The 18,942-nt window shown below is 48.4% G+C and overlaps 1 protein-coding gene across 4 annotated transcripts in view; it reads left to right on the top strand.

Moving 5' to 3' along the window:
• Positions 1–18,942, top strand: part of GAS7 (growth arrest specific 7) — a 200,909-nt gene that overhangs the window by 117,003 nt on the left and 64,964 nt on the right. For all 4 annotated transcript variants that reach the window (XM_029212829.1, XM_029212831.1, XM_029212830.1 and 1 more), the window contains exon 2: positions 3,568–3,688. In XM_029212829.1, the coding sequence (XP_029068662.1) occupies positions 3,568–3,688 (121 nt within the window). The remainder of the gene's footprint in view (positions 1–3,567; positions 3,689–18,942) is intronic.

The following is an 18,942-nucleotide window of genomic DNA, read 5'->3' on the forward strand; positions in this document are numbered from 1 at the left end:
TGTGTGTGTGTGTGTGTGTGTGTGTGTGTGTGTGTGTGTGTGTGTGTGTTAAAATACACCTAACATAAAATTTACCGTCAGTGACATTTATACCTTCACAGTTTTGTGCAACCATCACCACTGTCTAGTTCCAGAACATTCTCATCACCCCAAAAAGGAATCCCTGTCCCCATTTCCCCCTCCCTCCAGCCCCTGGCAACCACGAATCTGCTTTCCGTCTCTACGGCCTTTTCTGTCCTGGATATTTCACGTCAGTGAGATTGTACGATATGTGGGGTTTTGTGTCCAGCTTACTTCATGCAGCATGATTTCAAGGTTCATCTGCGTTGTAGTGTGTATCAGTACTTCATTCCTTTGCATGGCTGAATATTCCTTTTTATGGACACACCACATTTCGTTGGTCCATTCATCACTTGACGGACACTTGGGTTGTTTCTACCTGTCGGTAATTGTAGATAATGCTGCTGTGAACATGTGCGTACCAATTCTGTGTTTGAGTGTTGTTTTCAGTTCTCTTGGGGATGTAGCCAGCTGTCTGCACGTCTTTATTTTTTTTTAATATTTATTTATTTAGTTGGCTGCTCTGGGTCTTAGATGCGGCACGTGGGATCTTCGTTGCCTCATGTGGGCTCTTAGTTGTGTCACGCATGTGGGATCTAGTTCCCTGACCAGGGATTGAACCCGGGCCCCCTGCATTGGGAGCGCGGAGTCTTAACCACTGGACCACCAGGGAAGTCCCTGTCCACGTGTCTCTGACTCCTGACTTACTAGAGGCCAGCCAACAGGAGGAACTTCTTTCTGGAAGAGGGGAGAAAACAAGGGGACTGTGGCTGCCTGGGGGGCAGGGCGGAGACAGAACACAGTCAGATGGTGGGCAGAGCGGGGCCCCGAGGGGATGTGGAGACCTCTTTGCCACGTTGGCCAAATTAGGAAATTGGCTGAGTTGGCCCAGGTGCCCCCCCCCTTTCAGCACCTCTTGGCCCTTCTGGGCTCAGCATCAGGGATGCCTCCCCCAGGTACCTTCCAAAGGGTCCTGCATTTCCTGGACGGGGGAGACCTCAGAGCCATCGTGGCCCCTACCTGGCCATCAATGTCCTCAGACGGAAACCCAGGCTTCTTCTGACCCTACAGAGTTAGGCAGATTAACCAGTCATTCTAAAGAGAAAAGCACCATGCAGCTGTGGAGACAGGACAGATGTCACTGGTGCTATTTCACAAGGGGGACCCAGAGGGACGGAAGGTTCGGTCCACGCTCTCCACCAGCCCAGCTGAGGAGAGGTCTTTTCACCAGAGTATGTGAGTCAGCATCGTGACCCAGTGGCCTCCCCTGCAGGTCTGTGTTTGCCTTCTAAGTTGAGGAGTCCTGGAAACAGAAACCTCAGAGAAGGGACTGTTAACGGGGACATTTCAGCCACAGTGATGGGGCGGGTGGGGCGGAGGCCGGGTGTGTGCCCCTGAACTTCACGTTATAGGGGGCAGAGGCTGTGTGAAGCCTGGTCTTGTTCAGCCTTGAACGGCCCCCCGTTCCGCTGGGAACGCCCATTGGGCACAACTGGTGACAGGCACTGTCCTAGGTGGCCAGTTTGTTATTGATCTCCACGGCATCTGCCACAACTGGGCTGATGTTTCACAGATGTGGCAATAGACGCAGCTGGTTGAGTCATTTCCCCAGGTCACGTGGCAGCTCAGGGACCGTGTCAGGATTGAATGAGCCTGAGGCCAGAGGGCTGGTTTTCACGGTGCTTCTGGGTCCCTCTCTCCTCTGCAACCTATTTCTGGCCACGTCCGTCTCTGAGCCTTGTTTAATAGCTCTTAACAATTTCTCATTTCTTACCAGGTTACTTAGACAAGCTGTAATCTGGCCTTCCCTTCTTGGATGCTCTAAGTTACCTGAACTCAAGCAGAAGCAACCTGGTTCTATTGATAGAATGTTCCTCTCTTCAGCCAACCTCCTGAGCTCCCCACTCGTATTTTACTCGCAACTCCACTCAGCCAGAATGTCTGTCTCCTGCCTGTGTACAGACACTGCGCTCATCACAGGGCTTGCGTGTGTTTCGACCGCCTTCCAATCTGGAAGAGGCCGGAGCAGTGTCCGGACGCCTAGGTAAACGTGCACAGCGGTGTACCTGGGCCCAGTGGACATGCTCTGCTGGTGAGGAGGCCTCCTGGCTTCTCTCTGGCCCCTGGTAGTTCTTTTAGAAGCCAGCGCGCGGAATCAGAGAGGAGCCGTAAGTTAACAGGTGTGGGAGACAGAAGCGATCGGGGCGTGGGGGAAAGCTTTTAGTTAAATTGTGAAAATTCATAATGAAACGTACACCGCCGTTACTCAGAGGGCCATGGGGTGGCTGTGTTTACTCGAAGTCCCAGGAGAAGCTAGGATTGATCCCATCCCGCTGAGGGTGTGCAGGGCACCGCAGGAAGCAGAAGCACGTGGCTTTGCATCTTCAGAAAAGCTGAGAGGAGTCTGGGAGCTGTGTGTCTCTACTGCTCACTTTCAATCTCTTATCTTCCTAAGCGGTGGTCATCAGTGATCAGAACCTGCCTCCGTGGGCATGGCTGGGGGATGCTGGGGGCACTTAGGAGCTGACGTGGTTTAATATTGTCTGAACCAGGGTCCAGCTTTGTTGAGAAATTCACAGCACCTCTCCTCGTGTGGCTGGAATTCTGATTTTAGTCAATTTACTTTCTTCACAAGGAACAGCAATTGTATGACGGGCTAACTTGGACCTTCTTATTTTTCAATGTTCTTTAGCTAACAACTTTTGCTTTTGTGTTTATTGAAGAAAATTTAGATGAGAGAGAGAAGCAGAAAGAAAAGAATAAAAATTCCCCAGAATCCCACCACCACAGATCGCCTCTGTTTTAGCCTTTGTGTCTGCATCTTGTTTTTCTGCTCTATGCTTTTTCTCTGATTTTTTTTTCAAAGTACTGCCGTGCATAGTTTAAAGAATTAAACCGCACATCAGTGCGTACGATAGAAAGGAAGTCTGTTTCGACTCAGATTCCCAGCTCTCTTTGTGAGAGTGATTTGGACACTTGACTAGAAAAACCCCACCTAGATCGTTATTGATTCCTGGCTTTATTATGGAAGGTTTAACATCTCGCTCTGCTGAGACTTGCATTAATTACTCCTGGTCAGTTCCCACAGCAGGCCCTGGGCCTTGTCTGCTGCTGTATTTGGTGGTCCTGAGGATTTTCAGATTCCACAGTGGGAGCTGGAGAGTGACCCGCCTCCTCCAGGCAGGTGCAGCAACCCTGTGAGTGGTTTTCTGGGGGCCCGGGAGGAGAAAGCCCAGCTCTTGTGTTAACTGACGGGCATCTCCCCCGTCCTCTGGGGGGTGCTGTCCCTTCTGCGGTGGTTCTGAAAATCAAGGGCTGCTCATACCTCATGCTCAGGCAATCCCCGAAATCACACCTGCAGCCCGTAACCTCAGGGAGGCCCGTGGGCCACACGCCCCCACCAGTGTCGAGCCATTCCAGGGAGACTTCATCTGCCTCTGACTTCCTGGTTGAAAGACAGTTGCAAAAATGCCACATGTGTGTGACCTTCTCTGTCTTCCTCCACAGAAGCCTGGAATGGTCCCCCCTCCACCGGGAGAGGAAAGCCAGACCGTTGTCCTTCCACCAGGCTGGCAGAGCTACTTGTCCCCTCAGGGCCGGCGCTACTATGTCAACACGGCCACCAATGGTGAGTCCCGCTCTGGGCAGCGTCCTGTGCCCGCCCCGGGGTCCTGTCCGTCAGGAGGGGTGGTTCTCTCCTCCCTCCTTCACCTCCTGGGCTTTAGACTTTTCCTCCCGAAATCTACCTCAGAGGCTGCAGGGAAATCTTGCCTTCTTCACAGGGCTGGGTGACAGGGGGCTGAGCCTGGGTGGGGAAAGATGCCCTTCAAAGTTGGGGTCATCCTTGGAACCTCACAACCACCTGGCATCTTTGTGGAACCCAGCCTCATGGTCTGGGGCTGTGTTTTCCAAACTGAGATCACCAGAGGGTCTGCGGTCCACAGCTGGTTTAAATCAAATCAAACAGGTTACGCTACTGCATGATTTCTTGGAACTTGGAATGCGCTGATTGATACCCGAACAAGGGTTATGAGAGTGGGGTTTCCCTAATTACATCACAACATCGCTCTCTCTTCCCTGAAGTATCTCACTGGCTGGAGTTTCTTAGGATGTTTTCTGGGAAATTCTGGGGCTAGTTATGGATTATTTATTCTAACCGGTAATTAGAGGTTCCCTGTGCATTTCTGAGTTGGGTCAGGACCACATCTCTTTGCCTCCGATTATTGTAGGCCTCCTGAGCCTTCACAGCAACTCCAGGATCCTAGCACGTAGGCTGTAGAATGACCTGCAGGAAGGCTGGAGCAGGCTCATACAAGGAGGAGTGGCGGCCTCTATAACAAGGTGGACAGAGCAGTGTACAGGCTGTGGTCTCGGGCTGGGCAGAGCAAAGCCAGCCACCAGCTCTGTCTCTTGACCACCAGAGAACAGAGAGGATGGAAACACAGAAAGTTAGATTTGGTGGGAATCACAGATGTGTGTGCCAAGGCAGAACGTGGATTCGGGTAGGATTTCGGCACCTCACTTCCCCCATCTGTGCCTACCTGACTTATGGCTACCTCCTCCCTCCCGACAGCACCATTGATATGGTTTATGTTTATGAACCTGCACTTGGCGGGAGCGGGGTGGGGAACTGGTGACAGGAGAGCCAGCTGCTGTTTAGAGGAAGCAACAGAGAAGGCAGCTGACAGCTGCCACTTGGGGCGTCTGGTTTGTTTATATTCCCTGGCAACCTGGCCTTCCGTTCAAGGAGGGATGTTCTAGTTGAAGAGGTAACCAGGGGTTTCTAGGAAAAGGGAAGTGGAACTAATTCTGACCATTCTAATGAGAAGCTTCCTCACAATAAACCCGTGAGCAGCTTTGTTATCAGACTTTGAAGTTTCGGAGGTGAGTGTGTTTATGGGCAGTGCCCCATCTGTAAAATGCGGAAGTTGGACCAAATGATCCTGAGATCATCAAGAATTCGGCTCCATTCTTGTCCTGAATTAGCCACTCTGTTGCAAAGGGGCAGAAGGGTAAAAGTCGCTTTCTGAAATCTAACTGATTTTTTAAAAATAGCCGTGTAACAAACAGTCCGTTGCTAGTATATGCTCTCATTCATTTAACTAGCCCTCTCTTTAGTAAGGGGATACTTAAATTCCATTTTATGTTACCAGGCAGTGTGAATTTCCAATAACTTGCATGTCAAGGAATAGGGTTCTTTTTTCAGCCATTTAAAAATGTAAAAGTCAGGCTTCCCTGGTGGCACAGTGGTTGAGAGTCCGCCTGCCGATGCAGGGGACATGGGTTCGTGCCCCGGTCCGGGAAGATCCCACATGCTGCGGAGTGGCTGGGCCGATGCGCCATGGCCGCTGAGCCTGTGCATCCGGAGCCTGTGCCCTGCAACGGGAGAGGCCACAACAGTGAGAGGCCCGCGCACTGCAAAAAAAAAAAAAAAAAAAAAAGTAAAATTCGATCTTAGTTAAGGAGTTCCCAAGCTGTATGATGACATACATGTGTTGGCCTGTGGGCCATATTGGTTGCTGTATTCCTGGCTCCTTGGTCTTGCATTCTAGACTCATGCCACCTTTTTTTTTTTTAATCAATAATCAAACAATTACATTTACTGTATATATATTATATGTCAAAATGCACTAAATTACCCATAAATAATTTTACTTAGCCTACTCAACAATCCAGTATAACAGTGGTTCTCAATAGGGACAATTTTGCTCACCAGGGGGCAAGTCTGAAAAGAATTTTGATTGTTCCAACTGGGGAATATACTGGCATCTAGTGAGTAGAGGCCAGGGATGCTGATAAATATCCTACAGGGCACTAGACACACGCCAGTTTTATTCATTCGTTGTTTAATTCATTCTTCATCTGGTTGATTGAATTGTTCAGTCAACAAACATGTGTTGGGCCTCACATATGTTCCAGGCAGAGTGTTGGATGCTGAGGATATAATAATAAAAAAGAAGCAGCCTCAGCCCTCAAAGTACTTAACTTCTACTAATGGAAGCAGATTTTATTTTATTTTATTTTTTATTTTTAGTTTTGGCTGTACTTTTATTATTTTGGCCATATTTTAAACTTTTGATCCAGCTTGCAGGATCTTAGTTCCCTGACCAGGGATCAAACCTGGGCCCTGACAGTGAAAGCGCCAAGTCCAAACCACTGGACCACCAGGGAATTCCCAGAAGCAGATTTTAAATGAGTCCATATTTGATTGCAGTCGAGAGCAGGGCTGTGAAGGAGGAGTCCACAGTGTTTTGAGAGCATGTCCCAGAGAGACCCTGGGAGGTCAGGGGAGACTTCCTGGAGGAGGAGGTTCCCTTCAGCTGAGATGAGAAGCATGACAGCAATGTTGGTCATGTTTGGAGGGATCATGCAGACCCTGAACATCACATTAAAGATTTTGCTTTTTAGTTATAAGGCACTAGGAAGACCAGATATCTTTCTGATTCTCCTCTGGAATGTTAGCCCCATTTTGTTTGGCTGCTGGGCTGCTTTGTAAATTTTTTAATCTGACTGCCTTTCTTCAGGAAGGTGCTTATCAGAGCAGCCTCTTGCTCTTCTCACACCCACGTTTATCTGACCCCTGACTCCTGGAAGCATGTGTCTCCTCACAGCCAGGCCAGCTGCACCCACCTTTCCGCCCCAACTCTTGGATCTCTGCTGCCCTGGGACTCTGGCCAGAATCGCTCGCCACTGCCCAGGAAGCAGACCCCCTTCTCGCAGGCACCATGAGCCATTTCTTTCTTCTTCTTTCTGTCTGTCTACCTTTCTTCCAAGCTCTCCTGGTCTCCCTTAATCCCTAATCGCTTCTTTTGCAGAGGGCGCTGGGGTACCATAGATGTGCTGTCCCCGTTTTTACACCATGTACAAATGTAAGGAGTTTAAAGCCCAATTTACATTTGTATTACCTTGCTTTGGCTAATCTGCTTATTTTCAAATCCGTTTAGGATTTTCTGCATGGGGATTGTTACAGGGCTGCTGTGCTGGGCTGTGGGGTACAAAATCAAACCAGAGGCCATCTCTGCCTTCAACGACTGCAGGTGTGATGGAGTCAGAAACACGGAAACCAATGAGTGTTTCGGGTGTTAACGTGCAAACCTGCAGGCCCAAGGAAGGGGGTCGCCAGCTTTATCTGGGTGTCAGACAAATCTTTGAGAGCAGGGATGCGGGGTCCTTGCCTTGGGCGTTTTCAGCTGCAGTGGCAGCACGAGCAGAGGGGAGGCAGCAGGGGGAAGGCTGATGTGGCTGGCGTGGGTGAGGAACAGAGGGGGGGTACTTGGGGGTCTGACCCACTAAAGACCCCAATGGGGCACCGTGAAGAGTTGGAGCTTTGCCCTGTGGGCGTGGAAAGCGATGGAAGCGCCGGCTCGACATCCTCAGAATATTGTAGCGAGATTGCTCGTGCAGCAGAGTGATGGGTTATAGGATGGTGAGCAGGAACCTGACAGGCTCGATGAGAAGAGAAGTAATGAGGTCAGCTCCGTGTCTGTAGTGTGGCCGGAGAGGAGGAGATACGATCTGTCATGACGGGATGTGGCAGGTCCAGGAAAGAAGAACGCACAGATTCCTTTTCTGCCTTGTGTGCCGGAGCTGTTCAGTGAGAACAGGGGACTTGGAAGGAATGGCTTTGGAAGAAAGAAGATGATTCCACGTTGAGCATACTGTTCCTTGGGGAACATTCAGGGAGAGATGGGCAGTGTATGTTGGACAGATGGGTCTGTGACTCAGGGGTCGTCATCTGGGCTAAAGATGAGGCGCTGGGGAGCTGTGTGGGTGCACGGCATGGTGGGCAGAGAGCAGGCTGGGTTACACCCCCACTTGTCCCTTGGCCTGACTCCGTTTTACAGGGACCGACCTGCGCAAGCCCAGGTAGCGGCCTGGAACTTGCATTTCATCAGCAGAGAACTGAAATCAGGAGCGTGCAGGAGGTCACCCAGGGCAAGCCTCCAGGGGGAAGAGAGCCCTGCAGAACCATGCTTAAGGGAGGGGCAGAGGGGGCTCGGAAGGAATCGTCAGAGATGTGAGGCTTCCAGGAGCAGGCAATGTCCTGAATGGCAAAGGAAAAAAGCTTGTCAAGACAGACTGAAATACAGGTCAGATTTATGGTGGGGGAGGGGATATTGTAAGTCTTTGGGGAAAGCACACATTATTTAATAAATGGTGTTGGGCCAGATGGCTAACAGGGAAATTTTGTTGGGTAAGTTAATGCAATGACACTATTGTTTTCGTAGAAACTCAGCAAGGCCATCAGAGCATGAGACTTTGGGAGGCATCGTCCCCCCACCCATCTCCCCTTATCTCCTCACAGTTTATGGCTCTCTGGGGCATTTTGTCAGGCAGGGTGGTACTGAGCTCAGGCCCCAGGGTTCTGGTATCAGGAAGTTGCTTGTGCTGCAGTGCTCCGTTCCACCCAAAGTTGACTCTGTTGCCAAAAATGAGAGTGTGTTTAGTTTCTGGTTATTGAGCTATTATCAGTAGCCAGCCTATTCAGGGACCTAAGCTAGTGTTAAGCGGGACCTCTTACTTGCATAACAAATAACTGCATTTCAAGAAAATAGCACAAAGTTGTTTTGTTCCATTTATCATTGGAAGCCCAGATATGCACATTTAATCACTTAACAGCGATAGGGTCAGAGATATTCAGATCTTCTTTTGGGAGAGATGCTGGCTTTTTAGATATTATTTAAGATATATTTTTACAATTTGGACCTCGAAGGGATATTTCAAGCCAGTAACGAAGGCCAAGCTTAGTTTTGCTTAGTGTATGAGTCAGTATTTTATCTCTTACATAGATGAATCTTTATATACTTTAAATCTGATAGTTTCATTTATCTGTCTTTCATTTCTAAAGAAAGAGGATCATTTGAAGAGGGTGCCTTAGTCCTGTTTCCCGAGAAAGCAGAGCCTGAGGCAAGGATTAAGTGTTAACACCTTATTTGGGAGGTATAAGCCCAGAATGGTGAGGGTGGGTGAGAGGGGGAAGAGAGGCAAAGGAAGATGCTGGCTAGCCTTGACAGTGAACCGACAGCCAGCGGGTTGCTCAGCAAGTGTGTTCGCTTCTCTGGAACCAGGTTTGCAGAGAAGAGTCATGCCTTTGAGTAGTCCACGGGAGAGCAGAGGTGTTTTATCTGCTCACCTCCTTCTCATCTCCTGTTTCCCACTGGCCACGCTTCTCTGCTTGGAGAGCCATTTCCCCCCACTTTGGGGTGTATCATCTGACCCCAGCAGCCTCTTGGAAAGCCTTATTCCACCCCCACAGAGTGATGCTCCAGCCAAGCCCAAGGCGGATGGTCAGTGGAGCATGGGTGGGGTACCAACCAAAATAGGAGGAAGCAGTCGATGGAAATGTGAGGAAGAGCCCATTGTCTGTCCCAATCTGGAGGCTCCTGTCCCACTATGTGCTGGGCTGTACATCTCTCTCCACTGTCAGGCCTTGATGACTTGATTATTTACAGGGTTTTGGTGGCCAATGACTTTTACTCAGTCATCCTAGGGGGAACCTTACAAATCATTGAACACAGCAGTTGGCAGTCTACAGCCCTTGGGCCAAATTCAGCTTGCAGCCTGTTTTTGTAAATAGAGTTTAATTGGAACACAGGCGTGCTCTTTTCTTTTTTTTTTTTTTTAAATATATATTTATTTTAATTTTTGGCTGCGTTGGGTCTTTGTTGCTGTGCGGGTCTCGTTGTGGTGAGCGGGGGCTACTCTTCGTTGCGGTACGTGGGCTTCTTATTGCCATGGCTTCTCCTGCTGCAGAGCACGGGCTCTAGGCGTGCGGGCTCCGGAGCGCAGCCTCAGTAGTTGTGGCTCGCGGGCTCTAGAGCAGAGGCTCCGTAGTTGTGGCACAGGGGCTTAGTTGCTCCGCAGCATGTGGGATGTTCCCAGACCAGGGCTCGAACCCACGTCCCCTGCATTGGCAGGTGGACTCTTAACCACTGCATCACCAGGGAAGCCCCTCTTTTATTTTCTTATTGCCTAAGGCTGCTATTGCCCAAAGATGGCCGAGTTGAGTAGGGTCCATATAGCTCACAAAACCAAAAATGTTTACTCTCCGGCCTTTAAAAGAAAAAGTTTGATGATCCCCAGCCTAACAGATAGAACCCATTCATTTTACACACGAGGAAGGGAGTCCCCCATGGGGTAAAGGGACTCAGTCAAAGTTACCTGCCCATTCAAAGACCAAGCTATGCTTGGATCCCCTGTCTTCTAATGTTTTCCTTTTTACCTCAGTATACAGGAGGATGGGCATGGGGGAGGGCAGTGACTTAATTTGCAATAAGGATAACTGAGTTCATGGATTAGTAGCAAAAACAATCCGAGATAACTTTTATTTTTAAGGGAAACACAACCATCTTCTGAGAGCATCAACTGAAACCCAGGAGAGCTGGGAACTGTTTTTAAGCTCTTTTGACAAAGAATTCATATGTATAAATGTTTCATTATGTTTGTGAGCCAAACGTGGAGGATTAAACCAGGATCTGAGCTTTTGGATTCATTTACCAAATAATAGGCACTTTTCTTGATTTCTGGTTTTACTTTTTCTTTAAATGAGTAGATTCCCATTTAACTTTATTACAGCAGGAGCTAATGTGAGTTTCTGGATAAGTTTTCCAGTAGAACCCTTTTTAAAAGCATTCCTTGAGCTTTTCTTTGTTACAAATAATTGGAATACTTGAGAGAGCAGCCCTGATAATTCTCAGTTAATAAAAGTTGCCCTGAGAAACTTCTGCACCCAAAAACATGTCTATTTTCATCTGTCCATCTGTGTTAAACAAATGTGAGACTAAAACAATGCTTTTATTTGGCACATTCAGTTGATTGAAATAGGTGTGCGTGTGTGCGTGCGTGTGTGCGTGCATGTGTGTTCATGTTTTTTATTTTAGCTGTATTATTTTTCTTTAATGGACTCTTTCTTAATGGGAAGCTGTGAGACCTTAAATCTTACTATTCATCTGTTTCTGTGGGGTTGCGTTTTTCCCTTCCAGAGAATTCATTTTAATCTGTAATATTAAGGTAACACTTTAGTACACAACACATCTCTCATTTCTCAGCAGCTTTTAAGCAGTTTTACATTCTCCTGGAATTTTGGCAGGTGCCAAGTGGGTTAGAGAGTCATTCACGCTGCCAGTAAGTTGAAGTCCCATAAAAATCAAAACACAAAGGAGACAGAATTTTATTGTTTGCTAGTGTTACTTTGAAAAAGATGACTTATTGGTCAACAGTGTAAAAACTTTCCTCATTGGATGTTAGGTGGAGTCACCAGTTAGCAGCAAGTGGTTCAGATCCGAAATAAAATAGAATGTATGGCATAGGACCCAGCAGTTCCACTCCTAGATATCTACCCAAGAGAACTGAAAACGTGTCCACACAAAAATTTATACATGAATGTTCATAGCAGCATTATTCATAATGGCCAGAAACAACCCAAATGTCCATCAGCGAATGAGTGGATAAACAAAATGTGGTCTGGGAATTCCCTGGCGGTCCAGTGATTAGGACTCCATGCTCTTACCCACAAGGGCCTGCATTCAATCCCTGGTTGGGGAACTAAGATCCCACAAGCTGCTCGGTGTGGGCCCCCCCCCCACCAAAATTAATATCCGAAACAAAATGTGGTCTGTCTCTGCAATGGGAAGTTATTCAGCCATAAAAAGGAAGCAAGTACTAATGGGTACATGCAACATGCCTGGGTGAACCTTGAAAATATCGTGCTAAGTGAAAGAAGCCACACACACAAAGCCGTATGTTGTGTGATTCCATTTATATGAAATGCTTAGAATAGGCAAATCCATAGACCCAGATAGTAGACTCGTGGTTCCAGGGACTGGGGAGAAGGGGTGACTTCTCACGGGTAAGGGGTGTCCTTTTGAGGTGATGAAAATGTTCTAAAATTAGATAGTGTTGACGGTTGCACATCTCCGTGAATATACTAGAAGCCCCTGTAATGTATGCTTTTAGAGAGTGAGTTTCATGGTATATGAGTTATATCACAATAAAAACAGGCATATAGAGGTAGGTGGGCGAGTTGGTGACTTTCCTGGTGTCCTTCCAGAACAAGTCCTTAGATGCCTCAGTTGGGCGTTCCTTCTGCCCAATTCCCAAACTTTAGTGGGCATTGAAGCACATAGGGAGTTTGTTTAAAAATATTGATACACAGGTCCTGCCGCAGACCTACTGAATTGGAATCTACTATTTGGAGCGAGTAAAAATTTCTGCTTTATATCTTAATTGTTTTCTGATAGTCACCACCTATTTTTGACGTCTAAGGAGACAACCAGATTGATGATGGCATGGTCAGTGGATCAAATATTTTGACACTGAAGAGTCCATTGAAATCCAGTTTTTCTCTTTTGGAAACTCAATGAGAAAATACAATTTTCTTCGAACAAGTAAACATGCATTATAGTCCCAAGGTTAAATAAATGGTTTATGGTTATATAACCATAAACCATTGTAGTTAAAGTAGAATCTCGTGGAAAAACTACTTGAAGACAAATAACTCAATCTCACAGTGACAGGATATAGAATGAGAATAAAACTACCAAGAAAGGCCCTTCACCTGGTTAATGTTTATACTCTTGTGTTGTCAGGGTAGCAGACTTGCAGATATCTCTAGCCTTTATTCTTGTCTACATAACAGGATGTAGTGGCAGTTCTTATCATTTCACAGCTTTTGAGTCAATAGCTCAAAAAACATTTTTTTTTGAATCTCAGTATTTTTGCCATTAAAAAAAAAAAAGACGTATGAACTCTGGTTTCAACTTTGTTTCTAGCTGCAACTAAGTCAAAGGATTTGGGGCTTCTACTGTTTTCATTTTCCCATTCTCTGTAGCACTCTGACATCTAGACATCTGAACCCCATCCTTGCCTTCAAGGAACTTAGAGTCTAGTGAAAGAGTTCTAGGCCTTGGAGATGTAAGAAAGCTGTAAATTTTTTCTTCCTTCATATTTCTCTTCTCTGGAGAACATTATCCCGGAATGTCCTAGCTTGCCTCTGCTTTGCTTAGGACATATGTACCAGTGTAGAGTCACCTTGCCCTCATCATCACTTTGCAGAGCCCAGTGGCCTAGTGAGTGTGGTGGGATCGGATTGTATCCAATGACTAATCCAGCCCTATCACGCTAATCCATCCATATAAAGTGGTAGGATCTTTACCAGGCATTAGATCGACCTGTATTCATTACAGGCCAAGAAAAGTACAAGGTGATCGTGAGCTGTGTATCCATAAGGAATGACGTTTGCTTGGGTTGAACTCTGGTGTGTGATGATTGCATTTCTAGGGCAGTTGTAGTGCCTCTGGTGGCAGTGGGGCAAGGCAGGGTCAGGACCTCTAGATCCAGGTGAGCTGTCCTGCAAAGATTCAGGTAGAGTAGATGTCTCACGGTGGATTGTCTTGAGGCCAGAGGCTGTCCACAGAAGGATTTTATTTTGTGTTCACCATCCTTAAAGATGTTGAATGAGTTGCCAACATTGAAAAATTGGGAGATTTTTCATACCCACCCAGATACTTGTCTCCTTTTGAAAAATTGTGAGGTATGGCCACATGCGACCCGCCTTCCTGCCTGAACACCACCGGGTGGATCTGAGCAGGTTGCCACCATTCCTGATTTTTCTTCTACTCGAGTCTGCTTCATGCAAGCATCTTACATGTTCAGTGCTTGTGGGGCCTTGAGCTTTGACCTGTGTTTGGACATAGCCTCATGGCTTTACAGCAAGTATTGCAGGGGAAAATTGGCATTAGGCATAAAATCAGGAATCTATTTTATAAATGCACTTGGAAGTAAGAGATTATGAAAGGGGACCAGGCAAGAGATGAAAGAATGGGGAGAAAGGACTGACCGGTCTACTTCAGGAAGAACTTTCAGACTCATCTCATACTCTGCCTTATTCCTGGAGCTTTTATGTGCACCCGACCTATTAGTGCAGGAAGCATTGCCGTTTGGGGGCTTCTGTAAAGCCTGTATGTGTGCGGGGTGGGGGTGGGGCAGTGGGAGCATGTGGCCGCAGCAGGAAGTTGGGGTCCATAGGGAAGGGCAGTCTGGACAGAGATAGCCATCAATGCTGTTTAAAGAGTTGGGTCCCACGGAGTCAGTGGAACTCCTGGCAAAAATGGAAATTATCCATAGGTTATATTCTGATGAGTGAGTGGGCCAGGACCACGTGAATGGATTATCAAGCCACAAGTGTTTGCTCAATGCCTTCTCTGTGCCTGTCTCTCATTATGCACTTGGATGGCTCCTTGCAGGGGTGGTGTGGGAGAACACAACGCAAATGGCTTCGAGAACGCCTCCCAGTGGAGATGAGATTGTTAAAGGAGACTTTCCTCGTGGGTTGCAGTCCATTTTCTTTCCTGCCTGAACAGACCTCTGCGGGTCCCTTCCGGCTCTAAAATCCTGTGCAACAGGGAGTCGCCACACCGCCGTGCTCATCACCCACCACTGCTGGGGAACGTGCCTCGTACGGAGAGCTGGCGTGGTGTCCCGGCGATCAGATCTTCACTGTTGGAGGAAGGTCTCAGAGCTGAGGAACAGCTTTTTTGTAATTTCAGTCCAAGATGGATCCCAGAGTAGGCAGTGCTCTTCCAAGAGGTGTGGGAGGAGGATGGGGTGAGAAGTTACTGGCGCGGGATGAGTGTTGATTGCTTGCGCTCCCCGGCAACGGGGTGCTGGGCTGGGCACGGGGCTCTGGGGGCCTCCCCTGAAGGGTCTTGCTGTCCTTGGAAGGTCACGGGCTGGGCCTTGTACCCAGCGGGGCTCCTGGACATTCCTGTTGAGTGATGCGCTGCCCTCTTGCCGGCTGTGCTTATTAGCACCTGTGTACCCAGCCCGAGAAGAAATAGCCCCTGTAATGGGTGAGAGCAGAGGAAGTTACCGAGCGGTCCAGCACAGGGATGGACTGTGGGAAGAACGTGCTGGAGGGGGATTCTGCCCCCCGCCCCCTCCCCAGGCATTCAGCCTTAATGGCCCTTGTGGGGATCTAATGGGGGTGGGGCGGTCTCGGGGACTGGGGATACTTGGGGTAGGGAGGTCGGAGCAGAAGCAGTTTTCCAACTGGTACAGACGTTTTTCACTGTTTGAACAACCAGTCTGACGGCACTCGTGCTCTGTGTGGCTGCCTGCTGGGACATGTACTAGGGCTGGGGCTTAGTTGTCCCCTGGTCCCTGGTGGTCCAGTTCCTTGCTCCCCCTCTGGGCCCTGCCACAGACCCGGACCCTCTGCTTCTGAATCCCTGGACTCCTCTGTCCAGACTTTCTGGCCCCCAGATCAACTCCATAGGTTAGCGTGACCTCCATCCCTGCCTCCTACTGTTCCCAGCCAGCTGCAGCCTTTTGAACTGTGTCCCCCCCACCCCCCCAAAGGAAGTTTAAGTCCTAACCCCTAGGACCCTTGAATGTGACCTTGGATATAGGGTCTTTGCAGACGATCAGGTTAAGATCCCGGCGCTTGCTGGGCCCTCATCCAATATGTCGGATCCTTACGAAAAGCGTTTTGGACTCAGAGACAGACACACACAAAGGGAAGACGATGTGAAGACACGAAGGGAGCCCATCTATGAGCCACGGAATGACCGAGGCCACCAGAAGCCAGGGAAGAGGCCTAGAGCAGATGCTCACAAGCTCTCAGAAGGAAGCAATCTCGCTGACACCTTGGTCTCAGACTTCCAGCCTCCAGAACTGTGACACAGTACATTTCTGTCGTAGTCGAAGCTGCCTAGTTCGTGGTAGTTTGTTAGGGCAGCCCCAGGAAACCAATACATTTCCCACGCCCAGAGTAACATGCCGTTGTGGTCTCTTTGGGCACTGCTAAGCCAAACAAGCGGTGTTTTGTCCTCCGCGATGCTGTGGACAGGAGCAATCTGTCATCTGTGTCTCAGAACACCTGGCCTACAGGGCAGTTAGCACCAGCAGCAGGAAGGGTGGCCCGCCTTCCTGTTACGTTGCCAACCTATCGCCAGCCGATCAGTGAATGTGAGGTATGAGCTCCGGCTTAGAATAGCTGCCAGGGTACCAGAATGCCAGTAATTCCAGGAGATGTGCGTGCAGGAAAGCTTTAATACAAGCTGCAGAAAAGAGACACTTGTTTTCTCTTTCCCATTTAAGTGGATTTCCCACTCCTTTTTTTTTTTTTTTAATTGAAGTAGAGTTGATTTACAATGTTGTGTTAGTTTCAGGTGCACAGCAATGTGAACTGAGACACTTCATAAAGCAGTTGATTTCCCGATACTTGTGATGCTTCTCTTGAACATACCAGAGAGGACTTGGCTGGAGGTCATGTTCATCTCTGGTTTAAGCCAGATTCTAGGTGCATTCCCAGCAATCCTGGTCTTGAGCCCCCATCTTGAAAAGAGAAGGTTGGGCTGCTTTGGAAAGCCTTTCAAGCTTTGTATTTCCTAAGGACAGAGCCCTGTGGCCATGCAGACAGGACCCAGCTCCCGGCCACCACCTCCCTCTGTCCCTGATTCCTGCTGCCTGGGGTGCCCTCCACTCTCATGACACACCATTGCATTTAGATGTGGAGGGAGATAACTTGTACGCAGGGGTTCTCCCTGAGCAGTGGGATTAGGGAGGATTTTTATTCTCTTTTGATTTTGCCGTTTTCCAGTGTTTTCTCCCTTGGACCTGTATTACTTGTACAAGTAGGTAAAATTAGCTTCTCTGAAATAGAGGAGTGGATGGGAGCTGAGCACCAAGGTTCTCTCTTGCTTCGCCTTCCCCAGCACGACATCCCACCCTCCTCGGTTCCTCTGGAGAGGTGGTCTCGTGTTCTGGGGATCCTTCTGGGGCTGAGATGCACAAACTGGAGCCTGAAAGGCCCCCGGTCTTTTCTATATGGCACAAAGGAGCATCCAGGGATGCCGGGCCACGTGATCTCTGCCACAGAAGGAGGTGTGTTCTGGGCTGGGAGTCAAGGAGACCCCCATCCCCTCCTCCCCCTCCCTTCTCTTCCTCTCTGCCACGGATAAAGACTTCACTTGCTTTCTGCTGCCGGTATGTAAAATTAACATGTGCTGATGGAGGAGACACTGCAGAAAAGGTACGGAGAGGACAGAACAGGGGCACAGCCTTGGGAAATAGGACAGAAGGGGCCAGGGAGCACACAGTGCTTTTGGACACCACGTCCCCACCCAGCTGGCTCAACTCTCGTGCACAGAGCGTGAATTCCTCTTACCAGGTGTGCAAATGCGAAGCGTTCTTAGTTAGCGGGCTTCAGGGATGGAGAGGAAATCCTCAAGAGGCTTGCATAACAGCCCAAACATTTGTGGTCCCGGAGGATTTCTTCTTTGCTCTCTCAGAGCATCTGCCCCGTGAGGTTCACTTTTCTCTCTCCACATCTCTCGGGCCAACTTGACTATTTGCCGCAGTTTTCAGCCAACAACACCCGTTCAGAGGAAAGGAGGTGAGCAGTGGATGCTTTCAAGTCAGGAGTAATTCGTGGGTTGGTTTGATTGTTGTACCTTTCAAAAAAAAAAATATTTTTTATAGCCCTACCTCCAGCCGCTGGAGGCGGGGTGAACTGTTGCAGAGAATGCTCTTCGTCCTTGTCTTTCTCTACGTCTGTGGTTCTCAAAGTGGGGTCCCTGGACCAGCAGCGTCAGTATCACCTGGGAATTTGTTAGAAATGCTGTCTCTCAGGCCCCACCCTGGCCCTCCTGAATCTGACCCTCTGGGGGTGTGCCCTGCAATCTGTGGTTTAACCAGGTCCCCAGGTGATGCTCATATGCTCTAACGTTGCAGGAGGCTGCCTCTGCCCCCAGCATTTTAGCATTTCCCTAATTGGATGAGGCTTTCAGGCTTCTTTGCAGAGAGGTTTTCTTTGTTTGCTTTTTTTTTTTTTTTAAACTTACTCATGCACTTTCCTAAGGAATCTTGTTTCATTCAGCTCTACCCATTTCTTCCCCATTTTGTGTAGTCTTCTCTACCCGGAATGCACTTTCTTAATGTTTGAGGAGAGCTCATTTTGCCCAGAACTTCTATACCTGTTTTGCAGTGTTGGTTCTTTGTGCCTCAGGGGCTGGCCAGCCTTCCTCGGGGTTCCAGCGGCCTTGGAAGTGCCTTTGTGGCTGCACCTCAGGGAGATGATTGCCTATTCCTATTTCGCAGAATAACCAGAGCTCTTTCTGACAGTTTCCTCTGGCTTGTGAAAAGCAACACTCTCAGTGATCTTGAGCATTATTTATAAAATGTAAAGTCACACCTTTTACTGGAAAGTCTTCTAAATCTGGATTAGCAGTGCAGAGCGATTGAAGTCCATAAATGCTGAGTTTCTGAGAAAACAAAACAAAAAGGTGACATATGGGTGGAAAATACCACTTCGTGGGTAGAGAAGCTTCTGAACAGTTGAGCGGTGTGATTTTTTTTCCCAGGAGAGGTTATGGAAGTCCTACTTCAGAAGTCACAATTCAGCCTGGTCACAGAAGGAGATTCCAGATGTGGATCTAATGGCCTTGAGGGTGGCATTGACCGTTACAGGGCAGTGCATTTGGGGGATTGTCCAAGGGCAGGGACTACCTTGTTATAGGAATAGAAGCCCACCCAAAGTAGCTTATGAAAAAAGGACCTTTATTAGAAGGATATGGGGCATCTCACAGAAGCCCCCGCTTAAGGACCAGAAGGAAAGTCAGCCGCGTTGTTTGTCCTGGGTTTCTGGGATCTCCTGATGTCTTATGCCCATTTCTGGGTCTGTTTCGTACATATTTTTCTCTGCAGACTTGCCTTTTTTCTTTAGTAGCCAGTTAGCAGAAAATGATCCAGTGGGTGAAAAAAATAGTGTCTTGTCATCTTAATTTGCACTTCTCCAGTTTTTTTTTTTTTTGCGGTACGCGGGCCTCTCACCACTGCGGCCTCTCCCGCTGCAGAGCACAGGCTCTGGACGCGCAGCCTCAG

This window comes from Monodon monoceros, unplaced genomic scaffold, assembly GCF_005190385.1.
Source record: "Monodon monoceros isolate NGI ecotype Baffin Bay Population unplaced genomic scaffold, NGI_Narwhal_1 Super_Scaffold_9, whole genome shotgun sequence".
Classification (NCBI taxonomy): Eukaryota; Metazoa; Chordata; class Mammalia; order Artiodactyla; family Monodontidae; genus Monodon; species Monodon monoceros.